This window comes from Micropterus salmoides, unplaced genomic scaffold (genome assembly GCF_014851395.1).
Source record: "Micropterus salmoides isolate LMB-PRFRI ecotype aquatic unplaced genomic scaffold, ASM1485139v1 Ms_hic_scaffold_13, whole genome shotgun sequence".
Taxonomy (NCBI): Eukaryota; Metazoa; Chordata; class Actinopteri; order Centrarchiformes; family Centrarchidae; genus Micropterus; species Micropterus salmoides.
Window position 1 is genome coordinate 2,872,035 of NW_024040374.1, and position 27,490 is coordinate 2,899,524.

General features: G+C 42.2%; 1 protein-coding gene across 1 annotated transcript; it reads right to left on the reverse strand.

Moving 5' to 3' along the window:
- Positions 1-243: 243 nt before the first annotated feature.
- Positions 244-27,490, reverse strand: LOC119900271 (desmoplakin-like). Its single transcript, XM_038715064.1, is given in 25 exon segments — positions 244-8,635; positions 8,638-8,734; positions 9,887-11,713; positions 13,059-13,157; positions 13,303-13,410; positions 13,520-13,603; positions 13,723-13,885; positions 14,506-14,699; positions 15,046-15,184; positions 15,624-15,802; positions 15,931-16,340; positions 17,042-17,228; positions 17,856-17,982; positions 18,064-18,218; positions 18,454-18,606; positions 18,966-19,091; positions 20,547-20,642; positions 20,752-20,856; positions 21,202-21,369; positions 21,447-21,506; positions 22,714-22,839; positions 23,661-23,811; positions 23,933-24,054; positions 25,000-25,093; positions 26,839-27,490. Coding segments are annotated over 25 exon segments (13,218 nt in total). The 5' UTR covers positions 27,309-27,490; the 3' UTR covers positions 244-857.

Here is a 27,490-nt window from a genome sequence, read left to right on the forward strand (position 1 = left end):
AGTTAATTTCCTGCAGGAACCTAAACCAAGTCAGTAAAACATGAAATCAATAGACATTTTGTTTAAACATATTTAGTGAGTTTGACATTTATTATATTTTATACCGTCTTTATGTTGTGGGCTCTTACAACAGCTACCTACAAATTGATGTCTATCTAATCTATGTCATAGATTCTTCATCTTACATATAGCATGTTGTTGTGATTCTGCATGAAACTGACCATGAATAACAACACTCAAGCATACATATTGACTCAAAGGTTAGCTTTTATTTTGAAATATTGAGAAACTGTTGATCTAAACTAAACAAAAAGAAAGCAATAGTTATAAACAGATTCAGTAAAAATAAATCTTTAGTTAAGCCAATATATGTAACCCAACCTTCCATCCCTCACCTCACAAAACAGACATTTTTGTTGTAAATAAAACACCAATATATTACCAATGCAAAGCTTAAAAAGAAATTCCATTCCATGAAGATTTTGAAAAACATATTTGATATATGTGTATGCAAGAATATGACAATTTCTACGCCTATTTTAGGGGCACCAACAATTATACTAATATGCACTTTATTTTCAATCAGAATACCTTAAAATGGCTGCTATTAATACATAAGTCCATTTTAACAAATGATCATTTGAAATATAGCATTTTAAAAGCACAGCAACACCAAAGCAACAATCTAAAACTATAGAAAAAGTTTGAGAACATTATTATTGAAGAACATTATCTTTGAATTTTCCTCCTCATATACAACACACAAGTTTTTTTTCTGAACAATCAAAATACTCTTAACAAATTCTGATTCATTGGCCAGAACAGAACATGAATGAGCTTAATTTTGAGCTCTTAATTTATCTGGTGGAGGAGAAAGTGGTGAAGCTAGAAACACTGTAGCGACTAGCTGATAAGGAGGCAGGGGAGCCTAAGTCCACGCTGCCCCTGCGGGAGCCTCGCTGTGAGCCACTTCTGGAGCCGGTGGTGGATCCTGGGGCAGAGGAGACATTGTAAGGACTGCTGATTCCTCTGGAAGACACAGATGACGCCTGGAGCATTTTCACCCCACTGCCTTCTTCAACCAGGCAATTATCCAGAGCCTCCTTGTAAGAGATCTTAAGTTTGCTCTTAGGGCAGGTCAAGTTCTTTGCGTGGTGGCTGATATCCTGGAGTTTTTGAGCTGTTCTCCCATCCAGCCAGCCCATTTTCAAAGCATCTTCTATGGTTCTTCGACAGCCCATTTCTGGGTCATAAAGACCCCCTGTTACAAACTGGAACTCCATGAACCTCTGCCCTGCCTCATATGGCAACCACATCTCCTTCATCGCCTCAGCAGCAGACATCTTCTTCCTGGTTTTTACATCCTCAAAGCCAAAGTAGGCCTTCTGGGCAGGCTTGAGCTTCGGGACCATGTCAGCATTTATTATGCCCAGGCGAGAGGCCTCTTGGACACTGATCCTACGGCCATTTGTGGGATTGATAATTCCTCCAGTGCAGGCCTGGGCCTCTAGTAGTCTCTGGGCAGTTATGGAATCCACCAGACCGCGATTTAGAGCCTCTGTGATGGATATTTTCTCTACAGTCTCTGTGTCAAAGATGGCACCTACAGGTTCCTGTTCATCCACTGTTTCAATGGGAGAGGCCAGAGTAATAGATACACTGGATATATTCCTAAGGGAGTCAGGTGAGTCTGGATCTACATTGCTGATTGTGGCACTTCGCTCTGTAACAGTAGTAGTTCTTGTTGTGGTCATCTTGGCAAGAGTAGGTGATAAGGGTCTTGAATGGACTGATGATGATGATGATGATGATGTCACTGACAATGGAACTGAGGCTTCTAATGTTCTTAAAGTTGATGATATCACTGAAGATGAATCCGAAGATGCTGATGTTCTTGAACCTAATGATGATGATGTCACTGACAATGGAACTGAGGCTTCTAATGTTCTTAAAGTTGATGTCATTGAAGATGTACCCGAAGATCCTGATGTTTTTGAAGTTAATAATGATGATGTCACTGCAGATGTACCTGAGGCTGCTGATTGTCTTGAAGATGATGATCCATGGCTCATCTTGTTCGTAATGATATCTGCAAATTGAGTAAGGTTGATGGTACGCGATCGGTACTGATCTAGAACTGATTGATCAATGACTCGCTTTTCAAGCAGCTCGGTAATGTCATACTGTCTTCCAGTCTTCCTGTCAACGATAACAAACCGGGTGGAACCATCTGGAGCAGTGATGGTAATCTCTTCCCACTCACACTCCTGCTTGGACAGGTCTAGGAAGGTGTCGTAGTCAATATACCCTTTGTCATATGCTTCATGTATCGTCATCTCTTTATTAGTCGCTGGGTCCACAATTATCACTCTCCTCTTTCTCAGAGTGTTCTTCAGAGTTGACTCTAGCTTCTTCTTGTCCATGATAGGCAAAAGGATGAGGCCAGTTTTCTTATCTGTGATACAGCATTTCTTAAGGTCCTGATAGGTTAGGTTTTCCTCTGTGTTAGGGTTAAAGAAACCCTTAGTATCAAGACTCTGATCACTCAGGATCTTGTTCATTTCCTTATCAAAGTAACCTCTGTTGTAGGCTACATTCACATCAATACGATGGCTGTGTTCAGGATCAATGATACCACCACTGGCAATCTGGGCCTCTAGCAGACGGATGCCATGACCTTTCTCCACTAGACCTCTCTCTATGGCCTGAAAGAGCGAGATAATCGTGTCTGTACCGGGCAGTTTGTAACCAGTCACAGCCCTTTCTGCTGATAGCAGGCTTTCCTTAAACTCTGGCCCAAACAGTCTTTTGTTGTAGGCATCACTTACAGTCAGGAAAAGGTTGTTAACAGGATCAACTATAAAGCCTGAGGCAGCCTGGGCCTCAAGCAGTTCCAGAGTGGTCCCAGGTCGCAACAGTCCATCTTTCATGGCCTGATAGATGGGCATCACCTTATCACTGGCCTCATCATAAACTCCTGCTATACATGTAGAACCTCTCAAGTAGGAGTGCAGACGGTCTTCAATGTCCCGGCTTGTCAATCTGCCCTCCCTCAGTTGGTCCATATCAGACCGTGCCAGAAGGTTTGCATCCACTAGATCCATGACCGACACCTTGCCCCTGAGCCCCTGAACAGTTACTGGCTTTTTAGGTTCAGGGAGAAGCAAAAGCCCTGTGTTTGGATCTGCTTTGCATTTTTTCTTCAGAGATGAATAGGTACTTGCTTGTTGGGTGTCAGGGTCCAGATAGCACCCAGGATACTGATTGAGGGCCTGGTACAGGTCCTCATCTATGAGATCCCTATCCATAGCAATGTCTTTGGGTAGGAATACACTCAAGGCAGGGTCCAAAATTCCTCCTACAGACTCTTGAGCCTGAAGTAAACGTAGTGCTGTGTCCTTGTCAATTAATCCCTTCTTCATGGCCTGGCCAGCTGACAGGACCCTGGCAGTATTTGGGTCTCTGTAACCTATAGCAGCAGCCTCAGCTGCAAACAACTTTGATTCATCCTTCTTTTCCACTACTCCTCTAGCACATGCTTCTTTTACTGTCAGTTTCTGATTAGTTCTGAGGTCAATGATTTGGCCTGTGGCTGCCTGAGCATCCAGTAGCAAGTCAGCACTGTCAGAAGACATGATTTTCTGTCTCTTTGCCTCTGTAAAGGACATTTTCCCTAAAGGTCCAGCTGCAACACCAGCAATTGACCCTGTCCCCTTCAGAAAAACCTTCTTATCCACAGACACTTCAGAGACCGTTTTCTCCCCCTTTAGTAGTTGGTTAAATGTTGGTTTGTCCAGGACCCCACAATCAAGCAGCTGTTGTGCAGTCACTGTCTTACAGACACCATCAAACATCAGTTTGGAAGGATCTTTCCTCTCAGTGACTGGCAGAAGTATCAGGCCTGTGTGATACTCTGATTTACATCTTTTCTTTAAAGTCCCATAGCTGGCATCACGCTCAGTGTCTGGATCAAGGTAACACTCAGGGCTCTTGTTTAGAGCATGACTGAGGTCCTCATCCAAAAGGTTGCGCTTGATAGCTGTGTCTCTAGAAAGGAACACACTGAGGTTGGGATCTAGAATGCCTCCTGCAGACTCCTGGGCCTGCAGCAGACGTAGTCCAGTTTTCCTGTCAATTAATCCCTTTTTCATTGCCTCAAACACTGAAAGAGGCTTTGTTGAGCTAGGATCCCTGTAGCCCACAGCTGCAGCCTCTGCTGCTAAGAGTCTGTCTCGATCCCTATTGTCCACCACTCCTCTGGCACATGCTTCCTCTACTGTCAGCTTCTGATTGTTTGTCAGATCAATGATGTGGCCTGTGGCTGCCTGGGCATCTAGTAGAAAATCTACACTCTCTGGGGACAAGAGCATTTGTTTCTTGGCCTCTGATAAAGACATTTTCCCTAAAGGTCCAGCTGCTAAACCAGCAATTGAACCTGTCCCTTTTAGAAACACCTTCTTATCTACTGACACCTCCAAGACAGTTTTCTCCCCCTTCATTAGCTGGTTAAATGTTGATTTGTCCAGGACTCCACAATCAAACAGCTGCTGTGCTGTTACTGGCTTACGGACACCATCAAATATCAATTTTGAAGGGTCTAACTTCTCAGAGACTGGCAGAAGTTGTAAGCCTGTGTGAGGCTCTGTCTTGCATCTTTCCTTCAAAGCCCCGTAGCTGACATCATGTTCAGTTTCTGGGTCAAGGTAACACTTCGGACTCTGGTTTAGAGCTTGACGGAGATTTTCATCCAAAAGGTTGCATTTGATAGCTTTGTCTTTAGGCAGGAAAACACTGAGATTGGGATCTAAAATGCCTCCCACAGACTCCTGGGCCTGCAGCAGACGTAAACCAGTCTTCCTGTCAATTAGTCCTTTCTTCATGGCCTCAAACACTGCTAGAGGCTTGGCTGCGCTAAGATCCTTGTATCCCACAGCAGCAGCCTCTGCTGCCAATAATCTGTCTTGATCCCTAATATCCACCACTCCTTTAGCACATGCCTCCCCTACTGCCAACTTCTGATTGGTTTTAGGGTCAATGATGTGGCCTGAGGCAGCCTGGGCTTCCAGTAGCAAATCTGCACAATCTTCGGAAAGAAGCTTCTGTTTCTTGGCTTCTGACAATGACATTTTGCCTTGACGTCCAGCTACCACCCCAGCAATTGTTCCAGTCCCTTTTAGATAGACCATCTTTTCCACAGACACCTCTGGGACAGTTTTCTCCCCTTTCACTAGCTGGTTAAATGTTGGCTTGTCCAGGACTCCACAATCAAGCAACTGCTGTGCTGTCACTGGCTTACGGACACCATCAAATATCAATTTTGAAGGGTCTAGCTTCTCAGAGACTGGCAGAAGTTGAAGGCCTGTGTGAGGCTCTGTCTTGCATCCTCTCTTTAAAGCCCCATAGCTGACATCACGTTCACTTTCTGGATCTAGGTAACACTCCGGACTCTGGTTTAGAGCTTGACGGAGGTTTTCATCCAAAAGGTTGCGTTTGATCGCGGTGTCCTTTGGCAGGAAAACACTGAGATTGGGATCTAAAATGCCTCCCACAGACTCCTGGGCCTGCAGCAGACGTAAACCAGTCTTCCTGTCAATTAGTCCTTTCTTCATGGCCTCAAACACAGAGAGAGGCTTGGCTGTGCTAAGATCCTTGTATCCCACAGCAGCAGCCTCTGCTGCCAATAATCTGTCTTGATCCCTAATGTCCACCACCCCTCTGGCACATGCCTCCTCTACTGTCAGCTTCTGATTGGTTTTAGGGTCAATGATGTGGCCTGTGGCAGCCTGGGCTTCCAGTAGAAAATCTGCACTCTCTTCGGACAGAAGCTTCTGTTTCTTCGCTTCTGACAATGACAATTTGCCTTGACGTCCAGCTACCACCCCAGCAATGGGTCCAGTGCCCTTTAAATAGACCATTTTTTCCACAGACACTGCTGGGACAGATTTCTCCCCTTTCACTAGCTGGTTAAATGTTGGCTTATCAAGGACTCCACATTCAAACAACTGCTGTGCTGAGACTGGCTTACGGACACCATCAAACATCAGTTTGGAAGGATCTTTCCTCTCAGTGATTGGCAGAAGTATCAAGCCCGTGTGAGACTCTGTTTTACATCTTTTCTTTAAAGTCCCATAGCTGGCATCACGCTCAGTGTCTGGATCAAGGTAACACTCAGGGCTCTTGTTTAGAGCATGACTGACGTCCTCATCCAAAAGGTTGCGTTTGATAGCTGCGTCTCTAGGGAGGAACACACTGAGGTTTGGATCTAGAATGCCCCCCGCAGACTCCTGGGCCTGTAGCAGACATAGTCCAGTCTTCCTGTCAATTAATCCCTTCTTCATTGCCTCAAACACTGAAAGAGGCTTCGCTGAGCTAGGATCCCTGTAGCCCACAGCAGCAGCCTCTGCTGCTAAGAGTCTGTCTCGATCCCTATTGTCCACCACTCCTCTGGCACATGCTTCTTCTACTGTGAGCTTCTGATTGTTTGTCGGGTCAATGATGTGGCCTGTGGCTGCCTGGGCATCCAGTAGAAAATCTGCACTATCTGGGGGCATGAGCATTTGTTTCTTGGCCTCTGCGAAAGACATTTTCCCTAAAGGTCCAGCTGCCACACCAGCAATTGATCCCGTCCCCTTTAGAAACACCTTCTTGTCCACTGACACCTCTGGGACCGTTTTCTCCCCCTTCAGTAGCTGGTTAAATGTTGGTTTGTCCAGGACCCCACATTCAAGCAGCTGCTGTGCTGTTACTGGCTTTCGGACACCATCAAATATCAGTTTGGAAGGGTCTCGCCTCTCAGTGATTGGCAAAAGTTGAAGGCCTGTGTGAGGCTCTGTCTTGCATCTTTTCTTCAAAGCCCCATAGCTAACGTCATGTTCAGTTTCTGGGTCAAGGTAACACTCCGGACTCTGGTTTAGAGCTTGACGGAGATTTTCATCCAAAAGGTTGCGTTTGATCGCGGTGTCCTTTGGCAGGAAAACACTGAGATTGGGATCTAAAATGCCTCCCACAGACTCCTGGGCCTGCAGCAGACGTAACCCAGTCTTTCTGTCAATTAGTCCTTTCTTCATGGCTTCAAACACTGAGAGAGGCTTGGCTGTGCTAGGATCCTTGTATCCCACAGCAGCAGCCTCTGCTGCCAATAATCTGTCTTGATCCATAATGTCCACCACCCCTCTGGCACATGCCTCCTCGACTGTCAACTTCTGATTGGTTTTAGGGTCAATTATGTGGCCTGTGGCAGCCTGGGCTTCCAGTAGCAAATCTGCACTATCTTCGGAAAGAAGCTTCTGTTTCTTGGCTTCTGACAAAGACATTTTGCCTTGACTCCCGGCTACAACCCCAGCAATAGGCCCAGTCCCTTTCAGATTAATGTTTTTGTCTACAGACACCTCAGGGACAGTTTTCTTCCCCATTTCTAGATCTTTAAATGTTGGCTTGTCCAAGACACCACAATCAAGTAGCTGCTTGGCTGTAACAGGTTTCCGAACACCATCAAAGACAAGTTTGGAGGGGTCTACCTTCTCAGGGATAGGAAGAAGTAGAAGGCCTGTGTGTGGGTCTACCTTACATCTTCTCTTCATTGACATATAGGTTACACCCTCCTCACTTTCTGGGTCCAAGTAGAGCTCAGGCCGCTTATTCAGAGCACGATATATGTCATCATCAATTAGGTTACGCTCGATGGCTGTGTCTTTCGGAAGGAACACACTGAGTACAGGATCTAGGATGCCCCCCACAGACTCCTGGGCTTGTAGCAGACGCAGTGTTGTGTTCTTGTCAATCAGTCCTTTCTTCATGGCCTGAAATACTGAAAGGGGTTTACTTGAGCCAGGACCACTATATCCTACAGCTGCAGCTTCTGCTGCTAGCAACCTCTCTCTGTCCTCTTCATCTATCACACCTTGATTACATGCCTCTTCAACTGTCAACTTCTGATTAGTTCTGGGATCAATTATGTGGCCTGTGGCAGCCTGAGCATCCAGCAGCAGGTCAATGCTATCTGGTGGCAGGAGATTTCCTTTCTTGGCTTCAGTGAAAGTCATTTTGGATAGAGGTCCAGTAGTGTACACTGAACCTTTTGGAACTTCAAGTACCACTCCAGCTATTGGGCCTGTTCCTTTCAGACTGACCTTTTTGTCGACAGACACATCAGGGACAGTCTTATGCCCCATCACAAGCTGGCTGAATGTTGGTTTGTCCAAAACACCACAGTCAAGCAACTGGTTTGCTGTGACTGGTTTGCGGACTCCATCAAAAACCAGAGTGGAGGCATCCAAGGTTGGGGGCTCTCTAACTTTCTTCAGCTCAGTTTCCATGGTTTGTCTCACAATGGTTACCTCTCGCAGTTCTGTCTGGATGGCTGACAGCCTACCTTTATATGTCTCCTCAAGCTCCCTGAGTTCCCTCATCAGCCTGTCTATCTCACTTTTCAAAGAGTTTTTTTCTCTCTCCAGACGTTCTTTGTCTGTATCATATTGCCTGATCAGGCCCTGCTTACTATCATACTGGTCCTTCCAGTAACCTAAATCCCTCTTCACCCTCTCGTTTTCCTCCTGTAGACGCTGCTTATTGCGAAGCTCAGACTCTTGGGACAGTTTAATGTGACTGAGTTCCTCCTCTAGCCTTTGTAGGCGATCTTTTCCTTTTCTGACAATTGCAATTTCAGCAATAGAGCATCTCTCTCCATCACAATCTCACTGTACTGGGACTGAATGGATTGCATCATGGCCGTTGTCTGCAAAAAGAATAGAGGGGGAAAAGCAGATAAAGAGCAGAGTTAGTCGTCTATAGAAATACATTTTATAAATTTACTGTTTAACAAGAACCATACATTTATTTTCTGCGTTTTACAACACAATATACAATCATTGACACCTGGATAGAACATTTTTGTATTGAAAATAAAATTCATAGAAATGATCATGCTACTATCAAACCGAACTGTACTTCAACAAAAATAAGTTTGTCTGGTGCTAGTAAACCTAAATGGTAAACTTTAATACCATCAAAGAGGACGGCACACATACTTGCACTATTAATTTTTTCTAGCAGCAGAATATTTAAAAAGGGTGCAACATTTTGGCTCACAGATTAATTAAGAGCAACAGAAGTGATGTCGCAAATCGACTGTGTTCTTGCAGTAGCCTCTGTCTTTTTATCCTCCATCTGTATTCATTTAAATGTAACATAAAAGACTAAACCATAAGATGGCACAGTGGTAAATGTATAGCAACTAGCAATACACCAAAAACTGTTATTGATTATAATAATAGTCAAAACACAAATAGCAAATCTGTGTGCGTTCTGCCAAATATATATATTGAAACTACATTGTTAATAGCAAATACAACTACAAAATTGACAAACTATTTTACCTTTTAGATAGTTCCTATCTGCATTCTGTAAATTTGCAAAACAGCACAAATAGGTAATTCCTATAAACTGGGGCCAATCTTGATTGACTTGTCTAAAACTGCAAGAAGAGGAGCTTCAAATACTAATAATTGTGAATATTTTGCATATAAGTGCTGTTTTTGCAAGTTTGCAAAATGTGTTTAAAGACCATTATGCTATGATGACATTGATGCTGCAAAAGAAGTAAAAGCATGCAGACAGCACATCTTTTCACAATGTGGGCAGGAGACAGCAGGTTTTGGGAGGTACAGATTATGATTGCATGCAAGTGACTGACATGCAACTTTATTTAAACACAAACTGTTGTTTGTGTTCAAATTAGTTACTAAGTGGGAGGCATCTAAATGGGATCTAGAGGTGTTCCAGCATGCAAGCTAAAGTTTGGCTACAGACAGTGATAACTACTTGATTGATCCAAATTAGGGCTCTGATTTGAAAAGATGAGAGCAGCCCAGGACAATCTTCCATGTACCTCGGAGGCCTGCTTTTGTATTTTCTCAGTCTCCAGCTTGAGTTTCTCCCTTTCCGAGGACAGCTCTGAGACCAGGTTGCGGTAATCTACATTGTTGCGCTCACTGGCCTGCAGCTGCAGCTCCAGGGCAGTAATCTGGGAGGAGAGCTCATCATTGCATCTCTGTTTGGATCTCAGGAGCTCCTCTTTATCACGTCGTGCTGTCCTTAGTTCCTCTTCCAGCCTCAGCCTCTCTTTGGTCTGGGTTTCTGTCATCTCCTTCAGCGTTTGAAGCTCAACAGAGTTCTCATTCAGTGCCTTACTCCTCTCCTCTAAAGTTCTGTAAAGACTCTCATTCCTGAGGTTTGCCTCTTTGACTCTGGCCTGCTCCTGGAGGAGCTGTTGCTGCAGGGCGTTCAGCTCAGTGCTCAGCTGTGTCATGCGGTCTGCAGAGGTCTTGTTTTGTCTCAAGCTTCTCTCCAGCTCCTCCTGTAACCTAAGACGCTCTTCTTCACCTCTCTTTTCTGACGTGCTGGCTTGTTCTTGGCTCTGGCGTAGCGTGGTAATAGTGCTGGTGTACTCTATCATGGCTATGGTGGTGTTTTCCAGCTCTGTTTCTACCTGCCTTCTTCTAGCCACTTCCTCTTGGTTAGCCTTCCTCAGATTCTCCACTTGGCTCTCTAACCCATCTCTCACAGCCTGAAGGTCCTTCATGCGTCCCTGCAACCTGTTCATGTTCTCTTCTACTCTGCTACGCTCCCTGCTCTCCCTCTCCAGCTCCAAACGCATCTTCTGAAGCTCCTCCTCACACTCCCCCAGCTGGTTCGCAGCCATTGATGAACTGGTTAGCTTCACCTGCAGCTGGGCCAAAGTCTGTTCAAGCACACCCTGCCCCTCCTCTATAGTTTTCCTCCTGCGGGTCTCCTCCTCTAGACTGTGTGTTATGTAAGCCAGCTCCTCACTCTTCTCTTGCAGGCTCTTCATGACTTCAGCCAGCTCTACTGTATACTGGCTCCTTTCCTCGTCTCTCTGCCTCATCAGCACCTCAACCTGACTTTCTAGTTCTCTCCTCCTGCGCCCTTCTTCTGTGATGACAGCACGTTGACTATGAGCTTCTTCCTCTGCCCTCTGCCTTTGTTCTTCAGCCTGGTTGATAGACATCCTGAGCCTCCTGAGCTCCTCCTCCAGATTTGTCCTCTCTGCCACCATCCTGTCATACTGTAGCTGGAGCTCAGCTGTGTTGTCCTCCCTCTGGGCTGCCAGCCTCTGGATGTCTGTGCGGCTGATGTGGATCTGGGATTCGTAGCTGAGCTTTAAGTTATTGATCTCCAAACTGCACTGGCTCCTTACCTTTGACATCTCCTTCTGTAGCTCCTTAACCCTCGCTGCTTCCTCAGCCAGCTGCCGCCGCAGCTGTTCAATCTCGTGCTCCTTACTTGCCACACTCTTCTCCACCTCCATCTTGGACCAGCTGACTGTCTCCAGCTCCTTCTGTCTCTTCCTCAGCACCGACTCATACTCCTCCTGTTGCTGAGTGTAGCGTTCCTCTGCCAGCCTCCTCTTCCTTTTTTCTTCCTCAAGCAAGTAGTTGAGACGTGTCACCTGCTCACTGAGGTCTGACAGCTGGCCCTGTGTGGTGTCTAGGCTCTCCTTGGTGGCATTGCACTGCAGCGCAGTGTTTTGCTTCACCTCCTCCATTGATAGCAGCTGGTTCTGCGACTGGGACAACTCCAGCTGGTAGCGGGAAACTGCCTCTTCCAGAGATTTGTTCTTGGAGTTGCGGTCTTGGATGTCCTCCCTCAGCAGGCGAAGTTCTTCCTCTAACAGGTCAATCCTTGTGTTACGAATCTGAAAGCAAGAAAAGCAAAGATGAATGCAGAGGTAGTTCTAAGAACTTTAATAAAAACACAACACTTTACCACAGTGTACTTGAATTGATTGATTTGAATTGGTTTAACTGATTAATGGAATCACCTGACATCCACGATTTCTTTAAACATGTATTATTGATTTGTTACCAAACATTTCCCTATTTCCACATCCACCAGACATGGAGCAATGTTACATTCAGCTGTAGTCAAGTCCAATATTCACTCTCCTTTTAGCTCTGTTTTAGTCTTCACCAACTACTGAGGAAAAATATCTGGCTCTTTAGCTCCTAGATGCTCCACTGTTTTTAATAGCTATTCGCTAGCTTTGTCTGTCATCTGTTAAGTGCTGGGCAGGTAGTGTACAGTGGGTTTATCACAGCTTTTTAGCTGAAACAGCTATCTGTTGCAGCTGGAAACGTAAAGATGCAGGCCATAAAACAAAAGCAATAAAAAACTAAAAATGCTGAAGTATGCTCTAGAGTTGAGGAGAACTGTGGAATTTGTACTACAAGCAATGTTTTCCATTGTTAAAATAAAAATGTCCATTACTGTAGCTTTAATATTAAGTTACACTAAAATGTGGTTCCTTAATGTAACGTAGCATAACTTTCACTCTAACTTAATGTAATTCAGCTTAATTAACTTGAAGTTGTCATATTCATTTTCAGGTTTATAATTCGATGTAGGGGTTATACCAGAATAGGTTTAATTCAATTCAATTCAGTTTTATTTATATAATTCATAACAAAAGTCATCTCATTGCACTTTTCATATTGAGCAGATCTAGAGTGTATTCTGTTTTAATATATAGAGACTCACCAATTTACATGGTTTAATATTCAAAAAACACCATGTTTTTGTCATACTGCACATTGCTGCAGCATTTCTTTGTGTGTTGAACGCTCCATTTTCTTGTCACTGTGTATGCTGTGTTTAAAGGGCGCGCTACATTAGCCGCTAAGCGAGCATTATGACGTAAATAGGTAACGAAAGTAAAGGGTGGACTACAATTGAGCGGTTTTCAGGCAGTTCAGGAGCGGTATTTTCCCACTACCTTTGGGGTGGACAAAGAAAGTGAAAAATCCAAAAATCATAGCATTACCTCTTTAACAATCTGGGACAATGAAAATAAAATGTAGCCAAATTGCTAGCTTTTCCACAGTTTCTAGGCAGGATGATGATAAAAGATAAAAAAAATATATATTCATTAAGAATAAAAATGGAACAGCTACTTGATTGATCCAAGTGATATAAAATGGGACTAAAATCAAAAATATAAAGCAAGCACAAATTTTCAAAGAACTAAAATACAACATCAGTACCTTAAGCTCCTCCATGTTTTTGAGCAGCTCTCCCAGGTACTTGTAGTAGTCACCAGACAGGGTAAGCAACTCCATGTAACGGGTTTGCAGTTGCGTAGCCTGAGTAAAAGACACAGCAAACTCAAAGATTCATTTAGATGTAACGTCACTTAATTTCACTGATTCAGAGAAATTTCATTGGCCAATCCCCTCTGTTAACATACTGTTCTATTGAGAGACAACATTTCCAATCTGAATTCATTACCTCCAGATTAAGATCCACTGATGGCGACTTCAGCATTGTCCTTTTGATGGGAATGTTGAGCAAAGTCTCTAAACCAGACGTATAACAGGCAAGGTCCGTTTCATAGTCCTGTAAAACAGTTTGTCAACTATGTATATATATATATATATATACTGTGCAATGTATATATACACACATTACACAGTATGTATGCATGTGTGTGTGTAGGCCTCCTTACCTTGATAGAATTTACACAGGACTCATTGTCCTTCAGCACACTCTCTAATGTCTCCCTCCTTGCTTTGATTTCTGAGTTCAGGGCCTTCAAAACACAATAATATAAATATGTCAGATGTCTGATGACTTAACACACATGGACAAGCTTGACCTTGAACACTGTAAGTAAGTTAACTGATAACAAGGAAGGGTTGAGCAGGAGACCTTTTGTTCGTTAATGTGGTCTGTCAGTGCTTGGATGTTGTCTATCTTGGTGGCCTGCAGGTTGTCTTGTTTTTTCAGTGTGGCATCGATCCAGGTAAAAAGGGAGGTGCTGGTTTGCTTGTAGTGCTGCAGCTGAGGCTGATACAACTGCAAATCCTGGAGTCTAAGCCATTAAAAGAAAAAGAAATAATTTATCATTTATTTTTCAGTAGGCAATTTGATAACTATTGATTAATGCACTAAACTGAGAGAAAGATTGAGATAAAGAATTAGTTCCCTTTCACACAAAGCTCTAATCCGACACACAATGATGTAAAGGGTCGTCCTGTGTTTAGCCATTATAAATTGTTATTTTCTTCCCACATTTTTTTTTTTAATCTATAAAATGTCAAGAAATAGTGAAAAACAATCAGCAGTCCAAATTCCAGTGGTATTCAATTTAAAAATGCATAAAATAAAAGCAACAAAGAAGAAGCTGGTGCCAGTGAATGTTTAGAATGTTTGCTTGACTGTTGACTGTAATAGTTTAAATAATATCCATGTGGACAACCACTTTGACATCAAGGTAAGGGACCTGCCTCAAATCCATACACACACACATAATGAGAGCCTCACACTAAAAAGGTTTGACATAGGACAAGTGATTAAGTGGCTGACCACAGAGCCGACGACCCTGTCCCATTTTTTGAAACATGGGTCAAACATGGGTCCTTAGTATAAAACAGTTGAAATAGTTGCAAGAGAAAGAGAGAGAGAGGGATGGTGGTGGGGTTGGAGACATACCTGGTGTCAATCTGTCCTTGCATTCGTTTCCAGCGGTCAGTTAGCAGGCCCACCTGCTCAGTGTATTTGGACAGCATCATGTCACACTTGTGGTAGGACCCACCCACCTGGCTGTTCCAGTGGCTCGCCTTGGCCAGGTCAGCCTCCATGGCGGCCAGGACATCCTTCTTCTGATCCAGCTCTGCTTTAATATTCTACACACAGAAAACCGCTGTCAAATGTAATATCTCTGACCAGTCATCAGGAGATTTTTAAAGAAAGGGGAATACACCAAAAGCAACACAGTGGGACTCTCTGGCTTTTCTCACATCAGCTTTTCTAAATAAAAATGATGGGTGACCACTGAACCGTTCACTAATATGCACCGGTATTTTGTCAAAGCTGCAGCTTGCCAGGTAGGACGCTGAGAGATGCAGAAGAATACGCTGGGAAAATTGCAGGTTACAAGTGCAATAAATTTAAAAGTAAACTGAAACTCCAATATCTTACTGAGAAATGTCATTTTTATAAGAAATGTATTGTAAATGTTTTATAAAATACCTCCAGGGTCAACATATAATCCTCCACTTCACTAGGCGACAGAGAGGTGGTCTCTTTCTCTGTCAGTCTCGCCTCATGAACTTTCACTATGTCTTCAGCTTGGGCCACACTCTGCAGCAAGTTCCTTAGAGCCTGCAGCCTGATAGAGAGGAAGAAACGATGGACATGTGGAGAAAGTGTGAGATCAATGTCACAGTAGCATCCTTTACATTTGCTGGTTTAGTAATTTGTGAGACAAGCAAGGGGACTTTCATACACAAAGGAAGATAAGAAGATCTGCTGGACAAGACAGTTTTCATCTATTTATTCTACTGTATGTTGCAGTGCAGCATCATTAATACACATATAAATTCAACTTCTGGTAAAATTCACTGAATATGGAAATAAAGCTCAAGTGCTTCCATTTTATTAATGGTCATGACACTGGCCTGTTCTATGAAAGCTTCTAATTACAACACTGCCAGTAAAGATGAGTTTTGCTTAAGATGCATAACAGAACATATGATTGTGTTAGACTGAATCCTACAAGTTGTGATCTTGTGTATATGAAATTTAACCTCCTCTTAGCATAGGCTTACCGCTGTAGGTAAGCGGATGAGCTGCTCTCCAGACTGCCCAGTCTTTGGTTGATCACTCCAATCTCACTGCGGAGGAACTGGGATTTATCTGAATCATTCATGCCCTCCAGCTCCTTCAAAATACGCTCCCTCAGACGTAAGTACTCGTCACGCATCGAGTCAACATCACGCTGCACCGTCTACAGGGAAACATACACACAAATACAGTTATTGCAGTGAATATGGGGAATAAGTCTTTTGGATCAGATTCATTTTCTGTACTACAAGCTCGTCTATTTTTCTTGAATTTATGAGTTTTTGTGTCTACCTCCAGCTGAGTGATCTTGAGGCCACAGTCCTGTACCCCGTCGTCTCCGAGGCAGATGTGAATGTGCTGACTCAGCATGTCCTCAGCGCCCTCCAGCCTCAGTCTGAGCGCGTGCAGCTCAGATAAGCTGCGGGAGGATGAAGAGGAGGCAGAAGAGGTAGAAGAGGAGGACAGATGCACCTTCCTCTTCACAGGCTCCGTCTTGGTCACTTTTATTACTTCCTTCTTAACCACATGTTCTTTTTTCGACACCTCTTTCTTCACTTCTGCTTGCCTCTGTCTTTCTTCTTCCAGCCTTCTGGCCTCCGCTTCAGCAGCAGCTTGTTGTTGCTGCTGCTGTATTATAATCAATTGCTGTTGGCGTTGCTGCTCAGCTGCTTGCTGTACTTCTATTTGCTCCTGATGCGCAACTGAGTAGACACAAGATATGTTTTCCATAATTAGTGGAGGAAGACATTTAACGGTTAAAATGGTCCTACAGGTGGTCAAGCAATATTTTCTCTCACGATACAACAAGTTAGTATTATTAGAGGACTTTGTTATTGAAAGATTAAGTTGAGAACACGGATGTACAAATGGGTTGTACTAAACTACATAAACGTGAAAAACTTCTAAAATTGTAACACAATCTCAGAAATGTGTTTTTGACACAGATTGAGAACTTTTTAAGGGCCTCTTAACAGTGGGATTTTGTTTTGCACGTTTTTGATTTTCTCTTGGAGACTACACATTTCTAAAAATATTTTGCCATTAAAAATATTGATTTAGACATTGGGCAGCATAGGTGGTGAGAGTGATAGATATACGTAATTTTAAAAGATTTATATTAAACTAGTTATATATATATAGTTATATATGGCTTAAATTTCTGTGGACAGCAAAAATGTCAGTGATGTAAGTAATAAAGCATGCAGACTAAAATATTATTCTATATATTCTATAAATATTTTCTCAGTGACTCCGTCCTCTTGTACTTTGCTGTCATAGCTTTGATTCATTATCTTTTTTGTTGTCGTCTTTAATAGCACAGTTCCACATTGTTACCTATCAACGTATTAATGCAGAGTTTTTTGAGTCCTGAGCAGTACTGTATATTTTCTGTAATACTGACTGTAAGTAGGCAGCTGCACCACGAGCTGTTCATAGCGGGCCTGGGCTCCAGTGAACTGGTTCTCGATGGTCCTCTTGTCCTCTTCAGCAAACATCTGGGAGTCTTGGGAGTTCACTTTGAACTCCTCAAAGTGAGTCTCTAGGCTCTTGATAATTTGACGGTATTCCTCAGGCCGCATCTTAGCAATCTGAAAACACACACAGACACTATGTTTGACTTAGGTCTAAAAAACTACTGTAAGTGAAAGGTAAATAAATGCACTTAATTTGAAACACTCCAATGATAACAATTCTTGTATCTGTTTGAAACTTTCCATTCTGTTAAATAGTTTTTATTTTGCCTTTAGTATAACACAACACACTTTATACAGAGTGGAGAAATAGTCCAGGACATGATCGCCTGTAAAAACATTTTTATGGATTAAACAAACAAGAAATATCATATCTTTAGGGGTGCTGGTAGGGGATTTTGTTACATTTGGACCAAGCCAGGATAGCTGTTTCCAGTCTTGGTAAGCTAAACTTGCTTTATATTTAATGGACAGATAATCAGAGAGTAGCATCAATAAGCTGTATTTCCCAAAAATAATAGCTATTCCTTTAATGGTACATGAAAGCTGTGCTGAAGGTATATGTATAGCACGGGTACTGACTGGAATCCCATCTGAAACGCACCTGAGACTATGACTCCTTTATTTACTGTTATATCCAGGTCTGAGTTTCTGTTCTGTCTTTTATGTACCATTTACATGGCTATGTAAATTATTTATAGATCTAAGACAACAGAGACTTTAGAGAGTTTATTCATCACTTACCATGGAGATGGTGAGGGAGTTGATGCGTCTGATATCAATGAGACAGTACTGCCAGGTGGTGAGACTCTTGATGTTGATGTACAGCTGATTCCAGATTGACAGGATGGCCTCATAGTATTGGTCGTTCCTTAGGATAACACAAAGACAGAATTTAAAACTTTACTCATAACAAGATTTCTGAACCACATATTGATTTCATGCGTCTTACTTCTTGGCCAGTTGGATGCTAAGGGGATTGGGAGGTGGTACGATCAGGCACACAGAGGGAACCGACATATCCAGTCCTCCCGGGCCTGTAACATCCCACTTACTGCGCTGACTGTTGTCCTTTAAGATTGCCTCATCACCCTTACAGATCACTTTCTGTGGAGACAGGGGAAAACAAACTTTATTGATAAATAAATAAACAAACAAAATCTAATGTGGTTCCACTAGGAAGATCTTAGGAAGTTTTAAAAATATAAATAATCTCAACATTTTAAACACACTGGAAGGCTCTTGAGCCTAAAGGCTTCTTACCAATTGTCTGTATATGTAAGTCAGTGGCTTAAACATGGAGTATGTGTGAGACTTTGACGTGATGACGTGATAAACTGACCTGGTCTTGTTTGAAGTCACACAGGGCTTTCACGATGGTAGGGCTGCTGCTCTTCTCTTCAGGGTATCTGGGTTTCAGTCTCACAATGCTCTTGGATCTGTTCATCAGTTGTTGAACCTGCATCTTATTTTCCATAATCTTCTCCTTCTCCCTCTGGAGATAGCAAAAAAAGGGGAAAAGATCAATAATAATAATAATAATAATGCAGAACAATAATAATAATTACAGCTTTTGCTGTAGCTGTTGTGTAGCAAGAAAAATCCAATTAAACACAATAAAAACAGCTGAAACTAATAAACTAATTATAACTACTAACCATGTACAAATTCAGCCATTCTGACATTGTAGTATCCCCCAAGATGGCAACAGGTGTGTTGATTAAACCACTGAAAGGGGGCAGCCCTTTAGTTTAGCTGTTTAAAGTTTCAGAAGGTATCTATGCTAATTTACTGCTGTAATTATATGACACTTTGATAAAGTTGATCTGTTATTGCTGTATGAAGCTGTTGTACCTCCAGTCCCCTGAGGAGCTCCAGTAGGTCTTCCAGTGACGTGTTCTTGTCACAGATGAACTTCTTACGGACCGTCTCATGCTCCTTCTGCAGGGTGCTGTACGTCTCATTCGCCTCCTTGAAGAACTATTGATAAACATGTAATGTAAAGTAAGTCTGAGATATATAAAATAGATAGGTAGACATTATGTTTTTTTTTGTTTTTTTTTACAGTTTTTAGAGTCGAGGTCCGGCTTCACTTAATATATCACAAAACATCTATCTACTTGAGAGCTTGAGAGCTTCATCGGATGGTGTGACAGCAACCACCTCCAGCTCAACAAAGGAAAAACCAAGGAGCTGGTGGTGGACTTCAGACACAGCAAGAGTCGCCACACTCCTGTTGTAATAAGGGGTTAGGGGGTAGAGATGGTGGTCATCTACAAGTTCATGGGGGTGCATCTCAACAATTAACTGGACTGGACAGACAACACTGAGGCCCTCTACAGGAAAGGACAGAGCAGGCTGTTCTTCCTGAGGAGGCTGAGGTCCTTTAATGTGTGCACCAGGCTGCTGCGGATGTTCTACCAGTCTGTAGGGGCCAGTGTCATCTTCTTTGCTGTGGTGTGCTGGGGAGGGGGCATCGGGACTTGTGGCGCCAACAAACTGGGCAAGCTGGTGAGGAAGGCCAGCTCAGTGGTGGGGATGTAACTGGACAGTATGGAGGCAGTGACTGAGAGGAGGATGAGAGGGAATCATGCACAACCCTCAACACTCATCCTCTCTATGCTAAGCTGAGGCAGCTCAGGAGCTCCTTCAGCCACAGACTCATCCAGCCTCGAGCCTCAAAGCGCTTTTAGAGGCTCATTTGTGCCATCAGCCATCAGGCTTTACAACACCACAACACAAAACTGACAGATTTGTGCCTGATTATATCTGAGACATTATATGGTTGTAAATTGTTGTTAATAATTATTATTGATTGTACAGTGTAAATAATGGGTTGATAGTTCTAGAAAACTGCATCTGATCTTTTATATCCCTTTGTGCTGCTATGTTGACTTAAATTTCCCCCACGGGGGATTGATAAAGTTATATCTTATCTTTCATGAAATATAATAATAGCCTTGAAAGGGGGAAAGCAGAGACCTTATATCACACAGCAAAGCTCTTCTTTTTAATAAGTGAGGCTACTGTTTAGACCACCATATGGTAACTTAATTGATCTGTCTGATTCAGCTCAGCACATGACAGTGACCAATTAATCACATCCATTCCCTTTGGATCAATTAACTCCAGTATGTGTAGAATTTTAAAGTGAGGAGATAGGATCAGTGGGAGGAAAGCAGATTCCATTGTTGTCGGACGAAATGTATTTTTTGATATTATTAACAGGGGGCACCTCTTGTCCGTTTTACGTTACGGAAAACCAAAACAATGATCTGAAAGATGCAAAAACGCTCCATAGAGCTGAAGGTCCCCTGATAATTCTCTTGAGGTTTTGCACAACTACTCCTTTCCATTACAAACAGTCATTTCATCGATTATAAATGTAAAAATATTAATTGGAGCAGCTTTAAGTTGTATGTTTTGTGACGTTACCTGGCTGTAAGCTGCATTCTCCTTCAGATGAACATCAATGCACTTGGTAATTTGAAGGAGCCAACTCCACTGAGTCTGCAGAGTGTCCTTGTAAGCCTGAAAAGATGCACACAGAAAAAAATTATACACAAAAGATAAGAGTCCCACACTTAGAAATGCATGTAAACACTACAAAGATGCTCATGATGAGTGGATCGATCCACACCTCAATTTTGTCTGAAGCCGGATGGTTGTTCTTCAGGAGGATATCCACTTTGCCTTTCAGTTTATTCAGGTCCTTCTCTTTGCCCTCCAAGGCACTCATCAGTTTCTGTTACATAAGAAGAGGTTTAGTAATCACAAGGGACACAAAAACATCAGGATGCAGCTGGAGGAACACTGTGGCTTTGCTGTAAGTGGATGACTGACTGCAGCTGCCAAAATCTAATCTATCACAGATGATTGCTCCCTTATGAGATGCAGATTAACTTCATAAAAAGTCATTAGTGTAATTTAGACTCACAGGATTGCCAAGAATGTTAATTGACTAGAATGAAGCTCTTAAAATTTTAAAATGAACAATGAATTTCTGTAGCGTCAATATATCAAAATGATTCCTATTATGTCCTAATTCTTCCTGAACTTTTGAACTTTCAACCTTGTACGTTTTACTGACCGAGTAACTTTCCTGCTTCTGTGGGATGTACTGGTCGATGTTCTTGTCTCCCCAGTCAAAAACCAGCTCCTCCTCCTCCCTGCTGTTCACCCACATGATCTCTTTGGACATTTGCTGAATGATCTGCTGGAGGTCTTGCAGCTGCTGGGTCCGACGAAATGACATTTGCTGGCACGGGAGAAGGAAGCGAGTTTAAATACATGGCCAGCGATTACAGTACAACACAATATTTGTCTTTCTTTTACCTGTAAACTGTCCCATTCTTGGTCCAGAGCATGAAGATTTCCTTTGTCTCCTTTCTTATTCTATGGGAAGGGAATCAAACTGATTTGATGAGAGACTCTCAATCTTAAAAATACAGAACATAAAGCACTATGAAACAAATATCCCATAAAATTCAATCAATTCATACTGAATTTATCCCTAAACACATAACAGATACCCATATCTAAACTAAAGTGTTAGCTATAGCAGTCTTAAATTTTTTTATTTAACCTTTGTTTATTCAGGGAGCTTCACTGAGAGCAACTTCTCATTTGCAGGAAGGCCCTGATCACAATCACACCTGGAAGCTGCCCAGTACAACTGCAGTCTGGTCTGCTGTCCACGGAGCAGCTCCACTGGAGCAGTTGGGGTTATGGGCCTTGATCAAGGGCACCTCAGTGGTGGTTAATAAGTCACTTTCCACACCCAGATTTATCCTGCCGGTCTTGGGCCACCACTGCCCCCAAAATCTCTCAATATCTCTTAATATATCCATACATTTGAAAAGATGAAAACCAAACTCCTAAACTAAAAACACCTTAATTTACCTTAACAAACAAAAAGTACAATTTAGGATAACTTTCCTTTAATTTACATACCATTTTCAAATACCTTAAGTAGGTTCAAGTTTTATTGAGGTGTGTAGGCCTAAGGGTTTTTTCAAAGGCAGAAACCCCTTAATTAAAAGCACCTTATTTAATTAACAGATAAGTAGATTTAGTCGTATATTACACTTAATTTAAATACACATTGATTTGCAGCTGCTAAGCTATATGTTATATGTTTTCTCTAATATAGAAAAAAAATATTTCACTACTAAACACAGGCTCTACGGTCCAAGAAAAAAAAACTTAACCTCAAAACTTTTAAATGAATTTTAGCTAAACCCAGAGTCCCAAAGTAGGTCATGCCAGACTAAATGAAAAGTATTACCTCTTCAAAGGAGGTAATGTTTTAATTATGTTAGGTGAGGTTAATTTTATTTTATGTCACTTAGGAGGATAGCTCCTGTTAAGAGATTTCATTGAGATCTGGAGGCCATGACCCAAGTGCTGAGGGTTCTGATCCAAAATCACATTTTTTCAAAGGATTTCTTTAATTTTTTTAAACTGCTGCACTTCCTGGCACATCCCAGATAATCTGGATGATTGTGCAATATTTGGGAGAGATGCTGCATGTGTGTGTACATTCTTTCTGGTTGTCTAATAGAACAGGTATTTCAATCAAATAAATTTTTTCATAGCCCACCAGGTCGTCTTTGGCTCGGTCCACCTCGGAGCTCCTCTGGATGGAGCTGTGAAACTTCTGGTGGCTGATGAGCTGCTGCTCAATGGCTGCAGGATCTTCTCCCCAGGATGCTGTTTCAATCAGACGCTGAAACACCAAACAGATGCAAAAATGTGTATTTTCAGCACACAGCACTGCACAGCAGAAATACAATCTGGACAAATTAATGCAGCTGAAAACAAAAGGGATTTCATTTTGAGACAGAAAGCAAAACAACGGACTCATGTCACTCTCAGAAACACACACCTTCATAGTTTTCAATGTTTTTACATTTGCTTGATATGCATTTAATGTCACCAGCAGGTGGTGGCAGAGAAATAAGTTGGTTCAGATATTATTGTGAATTTATGAGCCTCTTCATTGAAAACAATTTAGGAATCTACCAGAAGAAAATTATTATTATTATTATAAAACATTATTTATTTGTATTTTTATTTCTATTCGCTTACAGTACTTCCCAAAAATGTGTGTGTCTTCTTGTGTGTTCTTTTTTCTTTCGATTCCTCATAAATTACTTGTTGATAATGTCACACATAGTTGCTACGAGCGTCACCACTTCACGTCACCATCCAGTGTCTCCGACAACACTTACCAGAGGAATGCTTTTGTGCCTAAATTGAGTAAACACTGTGTGCACAATATTCTTGGTTAATGAGATCTGTCAGTCACTTCACCAACAGTGTTTACTCATTTTCTTAAAGTGATACTCCACTTAAAATCTATCTATTGACTGTGAATGTCACCTTTTAGGCTACGAAAAATGGCTTTTTAATGCAATGAGCTACCATCCATTTTAGATTTTTGAATACCAACAAACTGTTGTGAAAATTAAATATTAAAAAAAACATGTTGAGAGACATTCTGGAGTCTGGTTCAATGTCTCACCAGATGTGTGTGTATGGGCTTACCTTCTGCTGTGCAATCCACATCATAGCATCTTGGTAGCTCCTTCCAGGCTCCTCCCAACCTCCGGAGCTCCCTCTGGTGCTCCTCCTCCTGTGCATGGTGCCTGTGATGGCCATGTGGACCCCCTTAAGCTGGTCGTTACACATCTCCAAACTTCAGATTAGGAAGAGAGAAAGGACATTTGGCGAGACTTGTATGTTTATCATTTTAGTTAGATATAGGATTTTAAAAAAGGGGAAATCAGAAGAAGAAGAAAGAGAGAAGTCTTCCTCACGTCCTGACTACATTCTCATTCGGCTCTCCCAGTTGTCTCAGGTCCATGGCACAGTTCTTCAGCTGCTCAATGGTCTCTTTAGCCATCGCCATGTAGCGCTCTGCATCACCCTGGGCACCGCTCTACAATGCATAAACAAAATAATCAGCTGTACAAAATACCAAAATATACATAGTCTTCCTGTGAAAGGTTTCTGGCTACGTTGAAAAATGTGGAAATTTTAGATTTGTAAACTACACAGTGTCTGTCACTTTTACCCAATTTATTAGTCTACCAACCAAAAGAATTTAGTGAGTAGTATCTGAATGTGTTCCTACTTAGTTTTCGGTCCACTACATCTGTCAAAACTTTATGTTGAGCAAAAACATTTGTCGTTATTGATATGACACGGAGCCAAACACTCCGTCTCTGTTGCTTTTAGCAAATGCTAGGGGTGGAGGAAAAAAATCGATATAGCATAGTATTGCGATATTTTCCGTTGCAAAACAGTTTCGATTTCACACATTTCATTCAACTAGAGCCACACAGGCCTGAGGAGGGGACAGATCTGGGGATCCTAGCCAACAAGCTAATAAATCACATACCCACATCTCTCAAGCACACAATGATCGGTTTGGTTCTGGTGAACTTTGCCGAAAAACAAATTACCCACAAGAAGTTGCTCAACACGAAGCTGAAGAGGAGTGTGTGTGCTGATAACCTAAATGTTTGCAGAACTCGTAAAGATATTGGTGGATTCAGTGACAGTTCAAATGTTGCTCAAGGGGCTTTGGCTCCAAGACACAGACATAACAGAGAGATAAACAAAATGCTATCATTATCTGCCTGGTTCCTATTACTTGTTCTGACACTTACATTATCCAGTTGCTCAATTTACAACCACACAACACATTTGTCTTTCTTTCTGCACTTATTTTTGCCAACAGGAGTGAGGCAGCAACACCATGCTTTTTCTTTAAAAAAAAACTTACAGAATGAGCTTTGACCCAGACCAGACCCAGGCTTTTATTTGCACTACTGAATGAATGGAGGCAATAAGTAGCGTTACAGAATAAATCATGACTCACAGACTGAAGGGCGAATTCAGCTTTCTTCAGGTAATCCTGGCACTGGCCCTGCAGGATCATGGCCCTCTGGTGGATGGCACCGAGGTTGGATCCACTGCAGGGGGCAGCAGAGTAAACTCATCACCAGCATATTTGTTTCAAATGCATTTCCAGAAGTCACAAGTTAGACCACTGGTGAACTTTTTTTACTATGTGACCCCTTAAAATGCACTGAAAGAATTGCCCGTATTAATGAGTTGTGACCAGTTTTACCAATGATTTTCTCTTTTTAAATTGTATTTTTTGCGACCAATATTTCACAACAAAAATATGCAGCAGACCCTATGTTTTTATTTCTATTTCCTATGCTCTTGATCATCTTGTTATCCCTGAGATTTATCTTGTGGGAACCATCGATTGAGACCACACTGACAGTTTATATGTAACCAACATTTTTGAAAGGTGGAGTTTTTCTGCAAAGGGTCATGTTGTTGGCCACTAATGATAGAGTAACTCAAATAAAAATACAGATGATACAATTACACACTTCTAAAACAATAAAATACTGCATTTTTGAGGCCAATACTGGAGAGTTAATACAGCTTGATAAAAATCCATATTCTTTTCTTTTTTTGACATAAACCAACGTTTTTTCATCATAAATGGCCTCTGTTGGACCAACTATAAGACACTTTTTTAAACAAAGCCAAAGATATCGTTGGCATTTCTATAATGCAGGTTCTTACTTATCAACCAATATGTTAGCCAATAAAGACATATCTAGTAAAACTTCCCAAAAGTAACACATACCACTACAAAACAAAGGGACACTGGAGGCAAAAAAACAGCAATGTAAAAAGATTAAACATCTGCACATTATCTCCTTTGCACCATTTTATTCAATTTAAGCTTTTGGTCAAAAGAACTTTGTCAGAGCCAGAGGATATATCTGCCACAAGCTGATATATCCGACCGTTTTATTTATCTGTTGAATTGTAGTGACTAGTAAATAACTGGCTTCTTCTTTGAAAAATTCCACTGCCACATATGTACTTTTTCCACATATCATAAACTCCATTATATGAAATTACTGTATTAAGAAATAACTGGACTCAGCCAGAGGCTCTCTGCCCTTTTCTAAAAGTACCATGGTGACATATTTCATCTGTGGATGATAGAGTGGAAGGACTGAGACTGACACGTTGGAATAAGTGAGTGTTAAGCTGTTGCAGAAGAGGGAACTTAGCAGTTCAATGTGAGCAATTAATCAAACTAAGTATCTCTCCAGGCAGGGAAGCTACTGTGCAGAGAATAAGCAGATTTCTAAGTTACTAAATCTGCTAAATGCAGATGTTTTAACCATTATTGAATAAAAAAATGTAATAAAAGAGTAAGGTAATGTAGTTATTCCTTTAACAAACAAACTATGAATGCACACCAGCCCATTGCTGTTTTAGCCTTTCTTATAAATATGCAACCATACTAACACAAATTCTAAACTCAATTTAACAGATGTAAATGTAAAGGTTATTTCTACCAGCAGAGCTGTGAAATTTGCAGAAGAATAGCATTTCCTGTAATTATGATCCCTGCAAATATTATCATGCATTTGCTGTGTGAATTTGGTGTTTGAGCTAGAAAAGCCAGAGTTTTTTGTCTTAAGAACTCTTACGTCTACTCGGGGTGTGCAGGTGCGAAATGAATACCGGGATAACACTGTCATGATTAATATTTAATAGCACCCGGCTTTTTAGTGGGACATGCAACCTCCCTGCAGCGAGGGCAGGCAACAGGTGGCATCGCAGAGAGCGCAGATGAAATAGTTGTAAAATTAACCAGAAAATGAATTCATAGGCCTACCTCTTTCCGCCTGCCATGCCGCCTGACATTCCGCTCATCTTTCCGCCTGCCATGCCGCCTGACATTCCGCTCACCATGCCGCCTGACATTCCGCTCATCTTTCCGCTCACCATGCCGCCTGACATTCCGCTCACCATTCCGCCTGACATTCCGCTCACCATTCCGCCTGACATTCCGCTCATCGTTCCGCCTGCCATGCCGCTTGACATTCCGCTCACCATGCCGCCTCCTGCATGCCTATTGCTCATCGTGCCGACTCTCATGCCGCCTCCTGTATTACTTGTCATTCCGCCTCCCGAGGACTTTGAAAAGGTGTAGGTGTTGTATCCGTCCATGTAGGGGTCATAGCCGTTTCCGCCTCCGTGACAGATCTCGCTCCGTGTGTATTGGTTGGCCCCACCGGTCAAGTCACTCTTGGAGGCGCTCCTGCGGCCCATGTTCAGGGCATTCTGAGACCCGTACATACTCATTCTGACAAGGAAACGGCAGCCACACCGACTCCGTGGAAACTACTGGGGTAAACTCAGAGAGCAGAGGAGAGGCGCAGAAGGCAGGTATTCTCTCATTCTGCACCTGTCCGCCCCAGTCCCTCTGGTGCAGACTGCAACAAATGGCACGGGAGGGTCGTTTTTGGAGGCGGGTGACCACACCT